The 17,946-nt window shown below is 42.3% G+C and overlaps 1 protein-coding gene across 4 annotated transcripts in view; it reads left to right on the top strand.

Annotated features, from left to right (window-relative positions):
* The window catches only part of SLC4A8 (solute carrier family 4 member 8), an 88,561-nt gene that overhangs the window by 20,060 nt on the left and 50,555 nt on the right, over positions 1 to 17,946 (top strand). For all 4 annotated transcript variants that reach the window (XM_054663326.2, XM_001147055.7, XM_016923368.4 and 1 more), the window contains exons 3-11: positions 6,059 to 6,205; positions 7,308 to 7,443; positions 8,724 to 8,884; positions 11,567 to 11,755; positions 12,770 to 12,861; positions 14,161 to 14,318; positions 15,413 to 15,500; positions 16,521 to 16,667; positions 17,821 to 17,921. In XM_054663326.2, the coding sequence (XP_054519301.2) occupies positions 6,059 to 6,205; positions 7,308 to 7,443; positions 8,724 to 8,884; positions 11,567 to 11,755; positions 12,770 to 12,861; positions 14,161 to 14,318; positions 15,413 to 15,500; positions 16,521 to 16,667; positions 17,821 to 17,921 (1,219 nt within the window). The remainder of the gene's footprint in view (positions 1 to 6,058; positions 6,206 to 7,307; positions 7,444 to 8,723; positions 8,885 to 11,566; positions 11,756 to 12,769; positions 12,862 to 14,160; positions 14,319 to 15,412; positions 15,501 to 16,520; positions 16,668 to 17,820; positions 17,922 to 17,946) is intronic.

The raw sequence follows: 17,946 nt of genomic DNA, 5'->3' as shown, positions 1-17,946 counted from the left end.
ATATCCAATCACTGCCTCCTCAATTTCTCCTTTAAAATTAAATAATACTAGCAGTATACCAGCATGAGCCCAGTGGAAGTATTTGGAATGGGCTCAAGGAGCAAGGAGAAGTAGAGGTTCTAGCCTGGCTAGTAATCCTTTGCAGGGTTTGTAGGGAAGAGGAAACCCATGGTTGGGATGGCTGTATTGAAGAACTGAAAGTCATCTCTCACTGAGGCTGTTCTTAACCTAAGTCCAGCTCTATCTAGCTGTACTAGATTTTACAACACCAGGTCATCATTTTAGAGGCCAAAGTGGTTGTTTAGTTTTAAATTTTGTTTTGTTTTGTTTTGAGGCAGGGTCTCACTCTGTCGCCCAGACTGAGTGCAGTAGTGCGATCATGGCTCACCACAGCCTCCACCTCCTGGGCTCAAGTGACCTCCCACCTCAGCCTCCCAATAGCTGGGACTACAGGCATGCACCACCATGCCTGGCTAATTTTTTATTTTTTATAGAGGTGGAATCTTGCTGTGTTGCTCAGGCTGGTTTCAAACTACTGAATGCAAGTGATCCTCCTTCCTTAGCCTCCCAGAGTGTTGAGATTACAGGTGTGGGCCGCTGTGCCTGGCCAGAAGTGGTTGTTCAGGATCGAATTATGCTTTTTACAGCACATAGATTCTTCATGACCTGCCCCTGCCTGTTTTTCTGTCCTTGTACATCTCCTTTCCTTCCCTTTTCTACCCTGCCCTGGCCCTACTGGCCATCCTTTTGCCCCAGAACCAGCTCTGCACATTCCCACCTTAGGACCTGTGCACTTGATCTTCCCCCTTCTTGGAATACTCTTCTCCCAGGTCTTCTCATGGCCTCTCCTTCTTATCACTCAGATGTCCCCTCTAATCATCTTAAAGTCTCCCTTCTCCATCCTACCCCTTACCCTAGACACGCTAGCATTTTACCTTATTTGGTTCATAGTAATAATTAATATTTAAATGATATATTTTTGTTTTCATTTCTGACCCCCCCAACCAGAATATGTGTCCTGAAGACTTTGTTCTGTTCACTATTGTATCCCCAGCCCTTGGGACAGGATCTGGCACAATTACTTGACTCTAGTCTGCTGCTAATGCCACCTGGGTTGGTCTCAGTAGTGTGCTACAGGGATTTCATTAACATACTATAATGGAACATAATGAGTTAACAAATTGTATTTTATTAAGATGGTATTCAATTTAGTATTTTCACGCTATATGCTTTTTATAGTTTATACTGATAATGTCAGGGTCTGGAATCCCACATCTTAGCAGATGACCTCCTCTGGCTCTATATTTCTGTTTCTATGAAGTTGCAAGATGACTACATTATGTTCAGAGACCTGCCTGTTAAAAATGACCTGAGATATACACGAGGCAACAGAGAACTCTCCTGAGACAGGAGGGTAAGAAGTGCGATTCCACCAGATACTAAACATTTTATCCTCCTGCCTCTTAACATTCTAGCAGATCTCTGATCATCTTATCCTCTAATCCTTACTGTTTGTTTTTTATTTTGCTTTATCACTTTGGAATTTGGAAAACAGAGAGGGCAAATAAAAGGAGAGACAAATAGATAAAGGTGTTAGAATGGCATCCAAGGCACTTTAACCTGACTTGGAAGTGGAGGGCACTATCAAGGAAGTTGAGTGCAGCCTTAGGAAACCCCATTGCTGGGAAAAGAAGAAGATAAAGAGTTGGCAACTCTTCCCATCAAGTCTCCTTCTCGGGGAAGTCTTCCTGATGAAGCTCTCCATTCTCAGGTCAGTTAGGACTTTATCAACCTCCCCATGCCCTGGTGAGTACTTTATTTGTCCTAAACACATTCACTTTGGTTACATGTTCTTTTTGTGGCCCCTTTCAGGTCAGAGTCAGAGGCCCTCTTAGGTCAGATTATGTACTCCTGAGGAGGTCCTAAGGGCTTATGCTCTTCAGGGAGGTACTTAGGAGGTATTTTATTTGCTGAACATTTATGGAACAATGACCATGTGTGAAACACTGTGCTTGATTATGTAGGCATTCTGAGAGAAACGTCTAACTTGGGACACCAAGGAGATTGCAAGAGAAGAGTGCAGAATAAGAGAGATAGCTGCTTAACTTTAACGCAAAATAGAAAAATAAGTACATGAGAACAGCACTAACCAAGGGTGCTGGGAATCTGCCTGCCTGCCTGTCTGCCTGCCTGCCTGCCTGCCTGCCTGCCTGCCTGCCTATCTATCTATCTATCTATCTATCTATCTATCTATCTATCTATCTATCTAGAGATAGGGTCTCATTCTGTCACCCAGGCTGGAGTGCAGTGGTAATGATCATAGCTCATAAGCTCATGCAGCTTTGAACTCCTGGGCTCAGGCAATCCTACCACTTCAGCCTTCCAAATAGCTAGGACTATAGGTGCACACCACCACACCTGTCTAATTTTTTTTTTTTTTTACACCTTTTGTGGAGATGAGGTCTCACTAAGTTGCCCAGGCTAGTCTCAAACTCCTGGCCTTAAACAGTCTTCCTGCCTTGGCCTCCCAAAGTGTTGGGATTACAGGTTTGAGCCACTGTGCCTGGCCTGGCACTGGGAATTTAAAGGAATGAGGCAGCACATCTGATGGGGGAAATCAGAAAAAATACCAAGAAGGAAGATGCATCTGCAGTGCATCTTGAATAAGTGAGCCAAGCCAGTGTCCAGAAAGCACTGGCACATTTGTGGAATGGCAGTTTGATTCTGGTAGAGAAAAGAGTATGAGGTGATGGTGGGTACAGCAGTCAAGGCCATGAAGAGGAGATGGAGTCAAAACCAGGCCATTTGGTTGCTGAGGTACATGGCAGTTATACATCTCTAGATATTTTCCCCCCAGAATGTTGATTCTCTGTGAGCATGTGGGATTTCCACTTTTTTTTTCTTTTTTTTTTTTTTTTTTTGAGTCAGAGTCTCGCTCTGTCACCCAGGCTGGAGTGCAGTGGCGCGATCTCTGCTCACTGCAACCTCCGCCGCCCAGGTTCATGCCATTCTCCTGCCTCAGCCTCCTAAGTAGCTGGGACTACAGGTGCCCACCACCATGCCCAGCTAATTTTTTGTATTTTTTTTAGTGGAGACGGGGTTTCACCATGTTAGCCAGGATTGTCTTGATCTCCTGACCTTGTGATCCGCCTGCCTCGGCCTCCCAAAGTGCTGGGATTACAGGCGGGAGCCACCATGCCCGGCTGGGATTTCCACTTTTTATTTCTCTTGAACTCGTTATTCAGTTCTTGAGAGGTCTTTCATTTTATTTTCCCACTGAATGTATAATTGGTATTAAAAGAAGAAAAGATTAAAAAGGAGATTGAGTACTGAGCATGAAGGTCCTGAATTCATATGGGTGAGCCATGATCAGAGCTGTAACTAGGAGGATTTGTTTGCAGGGTTAATTTAATGTGAGAGACAGGAAGGGGCCCCTGCTTTGTTAAAGTGGGAGTTTCGATGGCCCTAATCTATAGAAAGTACGGTGAGGGAGAAAGGGAATGGAGTTGAAAATCTAAGGTAACGCTCGGTTTCAAGCCTAGGAAATTGAGAGAATGACAAGGCCATGAACAGAAACATGGAATGAGTATAAGACCGATTTGAGATGGAGGATGGCGAGTTTGCTTTGTGACATGTTCAATCATTGTAGATAGAGATTTGAAGGTCATTTGTAGAAGTGAACTTTGAAAACAGAAGAGTGTTTAGCACTAAAAAGGAAGAAAAGGGCCAAGGACAGAAACTTGAGGAGCTTTCCTTTGGTGGCTTGTTGGGGGATGGAGCAGCACAGTCAGAGTAGTGCAAGTGAACCAGGGGAGGGCAGTGGCACCGGAGCTCAGGGAGCCCAGAGCACCCAAGTGGTTTGGATACTGCCTGCAACGTGGTGGGCTCTCAAGAAAGTCTTTTGAACTAAGCTAAGAGAGATGTAAGATGATAGAGATTTGGTGAATGAGTGGTGTGGTGTCCCTAACGAGGGAAGCTTCAGCAGAGACTGGGGTCAGAAGCCATATGCAGAGGCTGTGGAACAAGGAAGTGGTGAGGAAAGGGAGTTAGGTTGTGACTGTTTTTGGAAGTGGTTTGATAAAGAAGGAAAGAGGAAACAGCAGAAGCTTGGGTGGGTAGCACTGCTTGGGAAGGTTTCTTTTTAAGAAGTCAGGAGAAACCTATGGCAGGGATGGATGGAAAGGAGAGACTGAGGATAACAGAAGCAACAGGACACCAGAGGGGTGGGAGGCAATGGGATAGAGTCATACTCATTAACATACCCAGCTTGGCAGAGGAGAGCAAGCCAGACTGAGGAAGAGAAGAACTTCTTCCATCTCTTCTCAGGAAAAACTGAAGTGAGGGCTGGGTGCAGTGATTCACACCTGTAATCCCAGTACTTTGGGAGGCCAAGGCAGGAGAATCGCTTGAGCTCAGGAGTTTGAAACAAGCCTGGGCAACATGGCAGGACTTGTCTCTACTAAAAATCAAAAAAATTAGCTGGGCATGGTGGTACACGCCTGTGGTCCCAGCTACATGGGAGGATCACTTGAACTTGGGAATTCAAGGCTACCATGAGTGGTGATCATAACACCACACTCCAGCCTGGGCAACAGAGTGAGACCCTATCTAAAAAAGAAAGGAAAAAAAAAAAAAACTGATGCAATGTCACCTGCTCTCAGCAGGAAGGAATGTGGATAAGGTTGTGGATTTGAAGACAGTGGCTAAGGATTAGAACAGCTCCTTTGGTGGAAGATGTGGGGAATGGGTCTGAGATCTAGAGTGCTGAGCAGCAGTAACCAGGCAGAAATGGGAGAAGACCAAGGCATGGTGCATTGGGCATGGGAGCATCAGCAGCCCCAAATTCTGGGCTCCAGGTTTGGCAGGAAGGCAAGGGAAAGCCAGGTAGAGGTGACAGAGATCTGGAAATCTGGATCAAAACAAAAGCAGGCTTATAGAAGGAATGAGGCCAGATGTGGTGACTCATGCCTGTAAACCCAGTGCTTTCGAGGTGGAGACAGTAGGATTGCTTGGGGCAATCAGCTTGGGCAACGTGGCGAGACCCCATCTCTACAAAAAATTGAAAAATTAGCTGGGTGTGGTGGTGCACACATGTATTCCTAGCTACTTGGGAGACTGAGGTGGGAGGATTGCTTGAGCCCAGGAGTTCAAGGCTACAGTAAGATATGACCAGGCTACTGCCCTCTAGCCTGGGTGACAGAGTGAGATACTGTCTCAAGAAGAAAAAGAAGAAATAGGAGCAGAGGAACTAGGGAGGGAACACTATTGGGTCACTTATTTTCTCATGTTCCCCTCTCTTTGTACAGTATTTAATGTCTTTTTTTAACCTTAGCCTCACCCTCCTCATGACTTATAACTAGTCTCTTTTAGTACTGTTCTAGATTGTGTATGCTACAATGTAGAAAATAAAATAATGGAAGCTGATCCTAGGATGAATACATCCTAGGCTGCTACAATTTATTCCAGGCATGTGTTAAGCATTTTGCATGCATAACCTTATTTACTGCTTATGAAAACTCTGAGTTTAAATACTAAGCTTTTAATATTTCTTCTTAAAGATGAGTCACAGAGAGATTAGATAAATTGTTCAAGGTCACATGGCAAGTGAATGATGGAATTGAGTTTTGGACCCAGGTGGGCTGATTTGAGCCTTACCTGTGCTCTTAACGACTTTTCTAAACTGCCTCCCTGCCAAGACCTGCCACACTTGTCATAGAGCAACTGTATTGCCTTTTAAAAAAATCACTCAGTCAAATTGTCATTGTCATAACAATAACATCTGAATCAGCCTTTACAGTTTGGAAATCACATTATTTCTTTCAGTCTTCACAAGATCCCTGTGAAGTTTGCAGGCATGTGCAGGACAAAGAAAGAGACCTTCAACTCCAAAATCTCTATATCTTTACTCCTGGAAGTCTTTGAAGTTTTGTTGTTCCCAGAGCTGTGACCAGACCAAAGAACTGTGATATTTTTTTCTCTTAACTATGCTAGGCTTTTCTTTGTTGTTGTTTTTTAAAACTAAAGGAGTTCTCTCCACAGACCTTCTGCTTCTTTCCAGGTCACAGAACTCTGTATGTGGGAGTTCGGATGCCGCTTGGCCGGCAGAGCCATCGGCATCACCGCACTCATGGCCAGAAGCACCGGAGACGAGGGCGGGGCAAAGGAGCCAGCCAGGGGGAGGAAGGCCTGGAAGCCCTGGCCCACGGTAAGGGCCTTGGGAGACAGGGCGGGTGTCCATGGCCCAGGGGAATGGGGAGGCTGAGGGGACATGTGACTGACATTAGCAGCTGGTCTTGATTCTTGAGCCTTTTTGTAGGATTTCCAAAGCTTGCTTCTAAGAAGAAATGCCTCTAAGAGTCAAAAATATTTTCGTGAAAACTTCACAGTTCCGGGCGGCTGGGACTACAGGCGCCCGCCACCACGCCGGGCTAATTTTTTGTATTTTTGGTAGAGACCGGGTTTCACTGTGTTAGCCTGGACGGTCTGGATCTCCTGACCTTGTGATCCGGTCTCGATATCCTGACCTCGTGATCCGCCTGCCTTGACCTCCCAAGGTGCTGGGATTGCAGGCGTGAGCCACCGCACCCGGCCACTGTTTTTAAATTTTAAAATATACAATTAAATTGTTATTTACTATAGGGTTATTTTTATGGTCATAATACAAATTATATGTGAGTATAAATAAAATTCATTTCTAAACTCTTAATATTTTTTCAAAATTGTTATATATTTTTGTTTGAACATGTGGCTTGTCTGCCTGCAAACACACAGACTTTTTGATTCACATAGAGTTAAATATATATTAGTCTAAAGACAAACTTTAGGTGTAAGAAAATTATGGAATAAGTGTGTGTGTGTGAGTATGAGTTTGTACCTATTTTCAGAAGAAAAGAACAATATGGGAATGAAAATCATTTTAATAAGGTGGCTACTATAAAACCAAAAACCTAAAAACTGAAAGCAAATGTAAAAAAAAAAAAAGAAAAGAAAACTTCACAGTTCTGACCCCCTAAAATCAATACCATAATAGGTAAAACCCCTTGCTAGAGAATTAGCCAATCTTTTTGATCAAATTCATCAGTTTTCCAGTTTCTTTTGGGTTTTCTTCAAGTGGTCTTCATTCATAAATTTTTCCTCCCATGAAACTACTTCTACAGAGTAGCTTTTTCTCTGAGGATAAAGAAATCTTTTTCTTCTGCATTCGTGGTTGTCTATATATATTTCTAAAGTTGTTAGGTAAGGAAGAATGCTATTTCTGTTCTAAGTGTGAGGCTAGAGCAGACCTTTCTCTTTGGTTGATTTCCTAGACACACCATCTCAGCGTGTTCAGTTCATTCTTGGCACCGAGGAAGATGAAGAGCATGTGCCTCATGAGCTGTTTACAGAGCTGGATGAGATCTGTATGAAAGAGGGAGAAGATGCTGAGTGGAAGGAAACAGCCAGGTGAGGCCCTAAAATGGCCTGCATCAAGATCTGCTTGGGTAGGCAAATGTGTACCCTTCAGCAAGTGACAGGCCTGCCTGCCTTATTTCTTCTTGGGAGAAGCTGTGACTGACATGGGGACTGACATTCCAGTGTCTCCTGTGGAGAATTTTGGTGTTGGCATCTTTATGATGTCTTTGGTGTTACCTATGCCAGTTGACCTGGAGCATGGGATTGGTGAAATAACATGGGATATTCAGGGGGGTCCCCTCTCATTTGTTTGGGGCTCAGAGTAAGTTTATGGGCTATCTTGGTATTATTATAGGTCTGGCTTAGAAGATGTAGACAGGGCCACCTTGGTGGGGACCTAGTTTAGCAGACATAGCATAGGTCCAGACTTCTTCTGCAGGTGAACCACAGGGTTCAAATTCACCAGCAGTCACAGAGTTTTTGAGACTTTAACTTCCTCTGGGACAATTCAAGCTATCTAGAGACCCTTGGGATTATATCCAGCCTGACCGTAGGCTTCCTGAAGTGGTTGTAGAATAATTATGCTTCTCTGAGACTCAAATCCCAGAAGAGCCCTCAGGATAACCAAGGACATGTCTAGGGTCCTCTAGTAACTGACCAGTGAACCTTACGGATGATGCCTGAGCTTTGGGGAAGGAGCGAGATGGGTAATTAGCAAAGCGTGGCTTCAGCTCTCACTGAAACAGCTCTTGCTGGGTGCCTGCTGTATTGTGAATGTTATGGGCTGAGAGATTCAAACAGGCCAATTGACCTGGTACCAAGTGAAAAGGCAATTAGTCTTTTGTTATTCCATCTTGGCAAACTTCTAAAGGTCACACAGGACAATGATAAAAAGAAAAATATCATTTTATTAATGTGGTTTGTCAATGCGTCCAAATGATATAGATTAAATCTATTTTTTTAATTGTACAGGTAATGCATGCTCATTATAGAAAGTTTAAGAATAAAGATAAGCAAAAAGAAGAAAAAAATTATCTGTAATTCCACAACTGCAGGGTTAATGAGGAATATAATATTTGGTGTCTTATACATGTATGTATTTGACTTTTAGAATTTTCTTTAAATAAGAATGGAATTAAACTATACTCAATCTTGCAGTGTTCTATTACCTGCTTTTTTCACTTACCAATGTACCCTGAACATATAGATTAGATTTTACAATGTTCAGTATGACTATCCAGATATCTTCCTCTGTGGCTCACATCGAAGATTCTCTCTTAAAAATTCCTCATTTTCTATCTTTGGCATCTAGTTATTTGTAATGCTTTCAGGTGGCTGAAGTTTGAAGAAGATGTTGAAGATGGGGGAGAACGCTGGAGCAAGCCTTATGTGGCAACCCTTTCATTGCACAGCCTGTTTGAGCTAAGGAGCTGCCTTATTAATGGAACAGTCCTCCTGGATATGCGTGCAAATAGCATAGAAGAAATTTCAGGTAAGGTTGGGGAAGGGAAAACGGAGCAACTTTCTTATAAATTTAAGAAGTGTGGGAAAAAAGGAGTGTGGCGTGACAGAAAGAATACAGTGGGTTGTGTGTCCTTGGGCAAGCCACAACCTTCCTGGCCTCAATGTCCTTGGCTGTGGGAAGGGTTTCAGGCTAATAAACGACTCTACCTACTTCACAGGTGTATTATGGTATTCAAATGACATGGTGTTAAGTTTCCATTTGTCTGTTTATTCAGCAAATGTTTTATTTTGTATCTGCTATATACTTGATAATGTGCTAGGCATGGGGTTATGAATAAAGTTCCCTCGGGTGCAGTGGCTCACACCTGTAATCCCAGCACTTCGGGATGCCAAGGTGGGTGGATAACTTGAGCTCAGGAGTTCCAGGCCAGCCTGGTCAACATGGTGAAACCCTGTCTCTACAAAAAATACAAAAATTAGCCAGGCATGGTGGCTCATACCTGTAGTCCCAATTATTCAAGAGGCTGAGGCACGAGGATCACTTGAGCCTGGCAGGTCAAGGCTGCAGTGAGTCAAGATTGTGCCACTGCACTCTAGCCTAGGTAGCAGAGTGAGACCCTGTCTCTTAAAAAAAAAAAAAAAAAAAGTAAAAGAAAGAAACGGTTCCTACCTTCAAGGAGCTCACCTTCAAGTGGGGGAAATAGCCATGGAAATAACAATTAAAATAAGTGCAACGACAGAGACATGCTTGATAATAATTAGAGAAAGGGGCAACTGGAAGTTGTGTGGAAAAAAGGAGTAAAGAGAATTAAAGACTTTAAAATATAGCATCTAGGGCAGATATTCAGGAACTTGAGCCAAAGTGCCCCTACCTCTTCAGTAAGATGTGAAGGGGAGATATCTGATTGTTCTTCCTGATGTGATTGAGTGTTAAGTTATTATGTTTGGGGCCTGAATGGAGAAACACCTGGATGCATGGGGGAGTTTTCTCTTGAATTGGTTCTGTTTGGCTGGACAGGTTAAGAAATATTTCTCCAAATCTTTCTCTATTTCAAGTATCCAAGTCATTCTGTCTCTCTGGGATCATAGGAGGACCCAGGGGAGGGGTAAGCACTGATGGGACATTGGGCCCCCCTCTTTTTCAGGGAGGTACCCCAGAAGTATCACTCTGACTGCCTGGGAAAAATGAAATTCTCATGTTCATCATTGGAGTCACATTTTGCCAACTTTTGACTATTTGTCTGAAGTCCCATGAATGTTCCTTAAAAGGTTATTTGTTAGGGAGAAGAATCCCTGGGAGCTATTGAAGCTGTTTAAAACTCTTTGTAAACAACAGCAGTCACGGGAGAGTTTTGGACAGGGTAATGATCAATCAGATTTTGCATATTAGAAAGATAATGATGGCAGCAATATGGAGGGTGAGTTGATGGGAGAAATGCATTAGGCTATTGCAGTAGTTCAGGTGAGATCACCTGCACTGTGGGCAGTGTCAGTAAGGGTTGGATAATTTTTCTTCTGATAACTTTAAGTGATAAGAGAGACAGGAGGTGATAGATAGAGGGAGACATGAGGTGGATGTTCTTTTTTTTCCCCCAAGATGAAGGGTCCTGAAGCATGATTATAATATAGGGGGAAAGAACCAATGAATATAAAGGTTAAAAATACAGAAATATGGCTCTTCAGCTTGAATATTAAATAGATTTTCCTCATTTATTTCTTCTAGTACTTGGATAGTCATGAATAGAATTAGAAATTGAGGATAGGTTCAGATTTTTGGGAGGCTTTTGAAGAAGTGCATAGGACTGAAGTAAAAGTGCTATGATTCTTCACATCAGGTACCTAATATGTTCATAATATTTTAGGGATACTGATAGGTAAAGTGCCTAAAAGGAAATCAGCACTGTATATCATCTCATTTAATTTCATGTAACAACCTTTTAACAGATAATATGAGCTCCATGTTACAGATGAAGAACTGAGGTATAGAGAGATTATATACCTTGCTCAAGATCACACAGTTAGAAAGTGGTAGAACAGGGAAACAATGTGGGCCTTTAACTCCAGAACTCATACTGATAACTGCTATGTTTACTGCCACTTAACACTAGGTATTGAGATTTTTTTCCTCCTCAAATCTGTTGGGCTTGATAGGTTTAAATGTGATGCTTGGTGGTAATTGTCTGGGGTGAGTGGTTAGTTAACTTAATTTTTCTTATAGATTTCTCTTCTAAATAGCCCTTTGGAGTTCTACAGTTATAGTTCTTCTTGACAATTACAGCAATGTTAAAATCTTGGAGGAAGGGAATGTAGGGGAAATTTGGCAGATGACAGAACAAAGCAGGTAATAATGTGAGCTTTCAAATTATACAGTCCTCAATTTGAATCCCAGCTGTGCAAACTGCTAGATGTAAGACCTCGGAGAATTTTCTAGCATTTGGGCCTTAATTTCCTCATTTGTAAAAATTGTTGTACTAGTGCTCAATAGTTTCTATGCCCAATAAGAATAATTTGTTACATGAATAAAGTATAACTTTTCACAGTCACTATCATCAAATGGCACTTTCAGACAGGAAGCTGAAATTGCACCTCAATGACCCTAGTGGAGCTGCTTCCCCCTACTCCATGCCCTTTACCCCACTCCACCTGATGTTGGCCTTCTTGGGTTCATTAACCCTCAATCTGAGTGTTCATGTGAGTGCCTACTTTCCAGACCTGATCCTGGATCAGCAAGAACTGTCCAGTGACCTGAATGACAGCATGAGGGTTAAAGTGCGGGAAGCCCTTCTCAAAAAGCATCATCATCAGAATGAAAAGAAGAGAAACAACCTCATTCCCATTGTTCGCTCCTTTGCTGAGGTTGGCAAGAAGCAGTCTGATCCTCATTTGATGGATAAACATGGTAAGATTATTAGGTGATTTTTCTCTCTTTATTAATAAGACATTGGGAACTAGTTGGAGATGCTGACTTACTAGGGGTAGGGGCTGTATTTGTCTAATATGTTTCCATGTCCACTTAGGCACTTAGTACTTTTTGGAGACTGGTAAGATTGGTGGCTGGGACTGGTGCTCATCTCTCTCTCACGGCATTCCTCAGATAGGTCTCAGCGGACCCAAGGTGAGGGACTTATGCCCCAGGGTGGCCTCAGAACTGATGTAGCTTTTGAGAGATAGCCACATTGGGGACAATTTGAGACCCGAGAAGGTAAACTGGAGCTTTTTAGGAGCAAACAAATATCTTAGATTAGGGAGGCAAAATACAGTAGAGTAGGCTCTGGAGTCAGACTTGTAGGCTTGTGATTGTGGCTTTACCACTCACAAAATGTATGACTTTGGGCACTCTACTAAGCCTCTTTAAGTCTCACTTTCTTACCTATAAAGTAAGAGTAATAATAGGACCTACTCCACAAATTTATTGTGAACTTCAATGAGTTAATCCATGTGAGGCCCTTAGCCAGATGCATGGTGGATTATAATCACTCAGAATTTTGGCTACTGATTGGTTCCTTTTCCTGTGGCCAGGAAGGGTCTCATCTACATTTATTTCCTGGTCTCTACTCATAGTGAATCACCATGTGCAGGGGATATGCCTGGGAATCTATATTTTTGAAAAGTTTTCCATAGGGGTCTCTCATATGCATGTCTGGTGAAGGATTACTGCCTTAATAGAGAAATAGAAGAGGGTCATAAATGTGTTCAGAAAGAAGGTGCAGAAGTAGCAAGAGCTCTGTCCTTTCCTTACCACTAACTAGTAGATAAGGAGAAAGATGTGTGTGGGTCTTGACTTCGTAGTCATCTTAACCTCTTTTCTAGGTAGGCTTTGCAGGAGAAGGCAGAACCAACTGATGATGGGTGGGATGTGTCAGAAGGGGAAAAGGGCAGGGACTCAGGATTTTGTTTCATTTTCTCCAAATAGGTCAAACCGTGTCTCCTCAGTCTGTTCCAACTACAAATCTTGAAGTAAAAAATGGAGTGAATTGTGAACATAGTCCTGTGGATTTAAGCAAGGTGAGCAGAGTGGTGGGAAGTTGGCTTCAAGGCCTAAGGTTCTTTTTAGTGGAATCCAGAGTTTAATTGCTGGAATCTGGGTAAGGTTTAGTGTTTCAAGACTCTTTCCCTAAGACTAGAGCCCTTTCTGCATAAAAGGGGGCCCATCTCTGCATGTCTTTTCCCTTCTCCTTCAGCCTGGATGAAGCTGACTCAACAGTTTCTTTCTCCAGATTCAACATACTGAAAACTGGGACTAGCTGCTTAGAATCTTCCCTAAAACAGATCTCTTGATTTTTCAATTTTTTTTTGGTACCTGCTCTCCAGCAGTTCCTTCTCACCCCCAAGGGTTTTGCCAAAACAATATTTTGGATATCTATTTAGAGACAGATGTCTCCTAAAACTAACTCTTGGTTGAGGCTCTCCTTGAGGACTGTGACTTTGGTATCTGAGGCCTTCTGTAGCAGCAGTGTCTCGCTGCAGCTTATGGTCCAAGCCTTGGTCTCCCTGCCTCCAGCCTCTCCTTGCTCTGGTCTATCTTTGACACTGTGTTTCTAAAACACAGATAGTGTCATATCACTTCCTCTGCTCATAAGGCTTTCCATTTTATTTGGAAAACCTGAAACCCCCGACAAAACATTTGAGTGTTTAAAAAGGGAAAGAATGTGACCCAGAGCTTCAGAAACATTTCTCTTGGAGGAAGCTTGGGGGAATGGGATTGAAATCAGAATACCTGCTTTTAAAATCCGAACCTATACCTTAAAAGCTCTGTGGTCCCGGGCAAGTCAACTTCACCTCTCTGGGTTTCAGATACTTCATTTTTTTTTTTTCTTTAAGTGGGACGAATACAATCTGTCATATCCTCCTTCTGGGGTTTTTGTAAGGATCAAATAAAATAAGAAAACATTTGCTAACCATAAAATGACATATGAGTGTAAGATATATTTTAGGTGATGGGGCCAGGTGCAGTGGCTAACGCCTGTAATCTCAGCACTTTTGGAGGCTGAGGCGGGTGGATCACATGAGGCCAGGAGTTTGAGACTAGACTGGCGAAAATGGCAAGACCCCATCTCTACTAAAAATACAGAAAAATTAGCTGGACATGGTGGTGCATGCCTGTAATTCCAGCTACTAGGGAGCCTGAAACACAAGAATTGCTTGAACCTGGCGGCAGAGAGCTGTGAGCTAAGATTGCATCACTGCACTCCAGAGTGGGTGATGTAGTGAGACTCTGTCTCAAAAAAAAGTAAATAAAAAATTTAAAAACGATATTTAAGGTGGTGGTTCCCAAGTTGTCAGATGTTTCTTTTGGACTTTCAGGTAGACCTTCATTTCATGAAAAAAATTCCTACTGGGGCCGAGGCCTCCAATGTCCTGGTTGGAGAGGTGGATATTTTGGACCGTCCCATTGTTGCCTTTGTGAGGCTGTCTCCAGCTGTTCTTCTCTCAGGCCTAACAGAAGTGCCAATCCCAACAAGGTAAAGGCAAAGATAAAACTCATGCATTCTATCCAAAATTCAAATTTATGTAGTGCTGGTAGAAGAAACCACTTAATACTGAAATTTAGAATTAATTAATTTTAGGAATGGTGTTTACAATTCAGCAGAAAAGCCAGATGTGCTGGTGTGTGCCTCTAATTCCAGCTACTAGAGAGGCTGAGGTGGGGGATTACTTGAGCCCAGGAGTTTGAGCCTGCAGTGAGCTAGAATCCTAGGATTGCACCATGGCACCCCAGTGTGGGTGACAGAGTGAGACCCTGTCTTTTTTAAAAAAAATCAGCAGTAATCTCAGAAAATTGAGGTATATTTGATTAACCACCATGAAGAGGAATTCTGAGATTTATTTCTAAGGCTATGACTGCACAGTATCTATAGCCTTGGAAATAGAGAATTGAAGACCATTCAAAGGACATAGCAAGGGCCAATAACTTGTTAAAATAGGAAGCCAAGTCTTATCTTCTCAGTTCTGTAGAGCCATATTCCAGGGAAACATCTCTGAATAAAGGTATTTGTTTCCCTTTACACAATTCTGGCATGGTTTGTATGGTTTGCAGATATGCAAACATTTGTTCAAAAGGCTGTTCATGCGCTCTGAAGGTGGTGATGCTGGTGATTCAGAGCCCTGCTACTTACAGAGAGTATTCAGATGTCCAGAACACATTTAGACGCCTCTGTAAGGCTTGATCATTTCAACTTCCTTATCCCTCTCCTCTCCCCATCGTTTTCTGATTAGAACAATAAGTGGAATTCAGACAACCTTGAATTTGCACCACAGTGCCATGTTTTGAAAAAGCATCTTTTCTACAGCTAGGAATTGTGTCTATGGAAACCCTAAGAAATGTAACCACATTATTGAATGATGCCGCACAATAGCTTCCAATGCCCATAGTGGAGCTATTATTAGCTCAAGGCAACTCAAAGTGCTCCTTCATTACTGTCTTCTTTTTTTTTTTTTGAGGGTACAGTGATGATTTATGTACGATAAGAGAGAGAAATCTTATACTGTTTAGAGAGGACCAATGGCACTTCTTTATATTTACTTACATAATTTCCTCCTCTGTGTGTTTTGCCAGATTTTTGTTTATCTTATTGGGTCCAGTAGGGAAAGGTCAGCAGTACCATGAGATTGGCAGATCCATGGCCACCATCATGACAGATGAGGTATGTGCAACTTTTGCTTCAGTCTTCCATCTCATAAATATTTATTGAATATTTACTCTGTGCCAGGCAATATGCTAGTTATTGGGGATAAAATACTTTCCATTGCAATATCTGCTGGGAAGTAGTTCAGGGCACTTCTCTGAGAGCCCAGTGTGGAAGGACCAAGCTCTAGAGGATTTTTCTTCCTATGTTATCTCTCCTTTTTTGAGTAATCAAGAATGCAGAGAAATCTTTTTCTGGGGAAACTATTATTGCCAAGTAGGATATATAGAGAAATATATTAAGGTTGGCTTAACTTTCAAGAGAAGATGGTTAATTAAATACATTCAAGCTATTTACATAAAGAAACCTCACTCCTGTTCCACTAAATGAGACCAGTTTGTATAAGGTCATGGGTGTGACCTCAGGCAGTGTAGTGTGAATGTCTTGACTAGTCTGTACCAAAACAACCAGATATTTTGACATTTTGACATTGAACCCACAGTGCATACTCTGGTAAGGACTGCACTGCTCGGTAAGCTGCAAAGTAGGGCTTTCAAGGCATATGCCTTAGGCGGCAGAGGGAGGTGTGGCCTGTTTTTTATCAGCTTTCTTTGATTGAGAGGCTTAATTCAGGAAGGACCTTCATTAGTAATTCCATCCAGTGTTTCCAACCTTTAAGATCAAGAAAATTTCCCTCTCAACGTGGGAAAGCTGATTAAAAAAATTTTTTTTCGTACATCTTGCCTTTCCTTCCATCCTTTGTGGAGATAACATAATTGTACAACTTTAGACTCATGTCTTATCTCTTCTTATACTAGCAGACATGTATTTAGTTCTTTTAATGCATCTCATTTCCACGCTTGTTTTTTTAAATCCTTCTATCCTTGTACTTCTCTAAGTGCTAAAGTTTTCTGCATCTCAGATCCCCATGACAGAGATAAAAATCAAGAGGTTGTATTCATTTTTCACCATATCCATTGGTGATTGTTTCATGTAAAGTTATTTTTAACTTTCCTGAGGGTTTTTTCTTCTCTGTAGATTTTTCATGACGTAGCATATAAGGCAAAAGAGCGAGATGATCTCCTGGCGGGGATTGATGAGTTCCTAGACCAGGTGACGGTGCTCCCTCCAGGAGAGTGGGATCCCTCCATTAGAATTGAGCCACCCAAAAATGTCCCTTCCCAGGTAATGTATGCACATCAGCCAATGCGGCTATTGTCACTTACTGACTGCCCACCATGGACAAAGCAAAGACCATGTGGGTATATGCTAAATATATCAAGATGCAGCTCTGTTTTGGTGCACCTAGAATATCAAAACAATAATAAAAATGAATCTGGGCTGGGTGTGGTGGCTCACACCTGTAATCTGAGCACTTTGGGATGCCGAGGCAGGTAGATCACCTGAGGTCAGGAGTTTGAGACCAGCCTGGCCAACATGATGAAACCCCATCTCTACTAAAAATACAAAAATTAGCTGGGCGTGATGGTGGGTGCCTATAATCCCAGCTACTTGGGAGGCTGAGGCAGGAGAATCGCTTGAACCCGGGAGGCGGAGGATGTAGTAAGCTGAGATGGTGCCACTGCATTCCAGCTTGGGTGACAGAGCGAGACTTCACCTCAAAAAAAAAAAAAAAAGAATTTGCATAGCATAAATTGGCTCAGGTGTGATGGGGTCAGTCAGGATTACCTGGGGATGAATTTTAAGCCAAATTTTGAAGGAATAATGTGAAATAGAAGAGAGAAGGGAGAACATTTCTTGTGACTACATTGTATACAAGTCATCAGATGAAAAAAGCAAGTTGTATAGAGAGAGCAAATAGAATGTCTGATATTTTTCTGACATATTAGAGATGGGAAAGGAACTCCTACTGTGTATTAGACAGCAGCCAGGTGCTTTATATATGCAAATTCAGCCTTCCCAGGAACATCCCTCAAAAGATATTGTTATCTCTGGTTTTACAAAATGAGGAATAAAACTGTCTTCTAGGGCAAGATTTTAAGGTAAAGTAAGATTACACAGAGGCAGATATGAAACTGGAACTTAGGTCATATCTAATGCCAAAGCCCCCATTTTTCTCTTTCTAGGCAAGGCTTAGTTAGGAGTCAGGTACTATGGAACAGGAAGAGAAATTATGGGGTGTGTGTGTGTGTGTGTGTGTGTGTGTGTGTGTGTTTCGGTAAAGTCAATAAACTGCATCAAGTCAGTAAGTGTATTTGAAAGCTACAAACACGGGCATTTTTGGTTGCTTTTGGGTTATCCCATTCCCACTCCCTGCTGATAGCAGGACGAAAAGATAGATGTTACCTTTACTAATTTTGTGGTCTTCTGTTAAAAGGAGAAAAGGAAAATGCCTGGAGTTCCAAATGGAAATGTTTGCCACATAGAACAGGAACCACATGGGGGTCACAGTGGGCCAGAACTTCAGCGCACTGGGCGGTAAGTCCTGGGACGTTTCACAGCG

The sequence above is a fragment of the Pan troglodytes genome, chromosome 10 (assembly GCF_028858775.2).
Source record: "Pan troglodytes isolate AG18354 chromosome 10, NHGRI_mPanTro3-v2.0_pri, whole genome shotgun sequence".
NCBI classification, from domain to species: domain Eukaryota; kingdom Metazoa; phylum Chordata; class Mammalia; order Primates; family Hominidae; genus Pan; species Pan troglodytes.
This window is presented reverse-complemented; position numbering and strand designations above follow the sequence as displayed.